Source organism: Equus quagga, chromosome 11 (genome assembly GCF_021613505.1).
Source record: "Equus quagga isolate Etosha38 chromosome 11, UCLA_HA_Equagga_1.0, whole genome shotgun sequence".
NCBI classification, from domain to species: Eukaryota; Metazoa; Chordata; class Mammalia; order Perissodactyla; family Equidae; genus Equus; species Equus quagga.
This window is the reverse complement of record NC_060277.1, coordinates 93,902,037-93,903,754: the sequence shown is the minus strand read 5'-3', so window position 1 is coordinate 93,903,754 and position 1,718 is coordinate 93,902,037. Positions and strand designations below refer to the sequence as shown.

Genomic DNA, 1,718 nt, shown 5'->3' with positions numbered 1-1,718 from the left:
CTACAGCCCCTGTTCAGTCCCTGTCCTGACCTAGAGAAAACCCAAGCGTGGGGAGCGGCCCCTCGTTCAGGCGAGGGGCGGAGCTGGGGCCCAGCGCTGGGGAAAGGGCCTGGGCCGAGATCCCGGGCGGCCGGGACAGGGCTGGGCCGGCTGGCTCTGGGTGGGGCAGGCGGAGGAGGTGGGCATCCGGGCCGCCTGGGGAGGAACCTGCACCAGACTTGGGGTTGGAGGTGGGTTGGGGGGAGGGCGGCAAGACCTCAGCGCGCCCCTTACTCTGCTATCTGTCTTCCCTTCCCGCCCGCGGGGCGCCCTCAGGCACCATGCTGACCCGCCTGTTCAGCGAGCCCGGTCTCCTCTCGGACGTGCCCAAGTTCGCCAGCTGGGGCGACGGCGACGACGACGAGCCGAGGAGCGACAAGGGCGACGCGCCGCCGCCGCCGCCGCCGCCGCCGGGGCCCGGGGCTCCGGGGCCCGCCCGGGCCGCCAAGCCAGTACCTCTCCGTGCAGACGAGGTGCCGGAGGCCGCGCTGGCCGAGGTCAAGGAGGAAGGCGAGCTGGGGGGCGAGGAGGAGGAGGAAGAGGAAGAGGAGGAAGGGCTGGACGAGGCAGAGGGCGAGCGGCCCAAGAAGCGCGGGCCGAAGAAGCGCAAGATGACCAAGGCGCGCCTGGAGCGCTCCAAGCTGCGGCGGCAGAAGGCGAACGCGCGGGAGCGCAACCGCATGCACGACCTGAACGCGGCGCTGGACAACCTGCGGAAGGTGGTGCCCTGCTACTCCAAGACACAGAAGCTGTCCAAGATCGAGACGCTGCGCCTAGCCAAGAACTACATCTGGGCGCTTTCGGAGATCCTGCGCTCCGGCAAGCGGCCCGACCTGGTGTCCTACGTGCAGACGCTGTGCAAGGGTCTGTCGCAGCCCACCACCAACCTGGTGGCCGGCTGCCTGCAGCTCAACTCGCGCAACTTCCTCACAGAGCAGGGCGCCGACGGCACGGGCCGCTTCCACGGTTCGGGCGGCCCGTTCGCCATGCACCCCTACCCGTACCCGTGCTCGCGCCTGGCGGGCGCGCAGTGCCAGGCGGCGGGCGGCCTGGGCGGCGGCGCGGCGCACGCCCTGCGGACCCACGGCTACTGCGCCGCCTACGAGACGCTGTATGCGGCGGCGGGCGGCGGCGGCGCGAGCCCGGACTACAACAGCTCCGAGTACGAGGGCCCGCTCAGCCCCCCACTCTGTCTCAATGGCAACTTCTCCCTCAAGCAGGACTCGTCCCCCGACCACGAGAAGAGCTACCACTACTCTATGCACTACTCGGCGCTGCCCGGCTCGCGGCCCACGGGTCACGGGCTGGTCTTCGGCTCGTCGGCTGTGCGCGGGGGCGTCCACTCGGAGAATCTCTTGTCTTACGATATGCACCTTCACCACGACCGGGGCCCCATGTACGAGGAGCTCAACGCGTTTTTCCATAACTGAGACCTCGCGCCCGCCCCTTTCTTTTTCTTTTGCCTTTGCCCGCACCCCTGCCCCCAGCCCCCCTCATCCCGAGCGCGGGGGCACCCCCACCTACTCTGGCGCCGGGCGCGGGGAGCAGGCCGCCGGTCCTGCGGCTCTCCTGGGCAGCTCGGCCCTCCTACCTGTGGGTGGCCGATCCCAGGGGCCTCGCTTCCCCCAGGGGACTCGCCTTCTCTCTCCCCAAGGAGTTCCCTCCTCCTCTTTCCCAGG

The 1,718-nt window shown here is 70.3% G+C and overlaps 1 protein-coding gene across 1 annotated transcript; it reads left to right on the top strand.

The window, feature by feature from the left end:
* Positions 1 to 320: 320 nt before the first annotated feature.
* On the top strand, positions 321 to 1,469 carry NEUROD2 (neuronal differentiation 2). The gene has a single exon (XM_046674444.1). The coding sequence runs from the start codon at positions 321 to 323 to the stop codon at positions 1,467 to 1,469; it is 1,149 nt and encodes a 382-aa protein (XP_046530400.1).
* Positions 1,470 to 1,718: the final 249 nt, after the last annotated feature.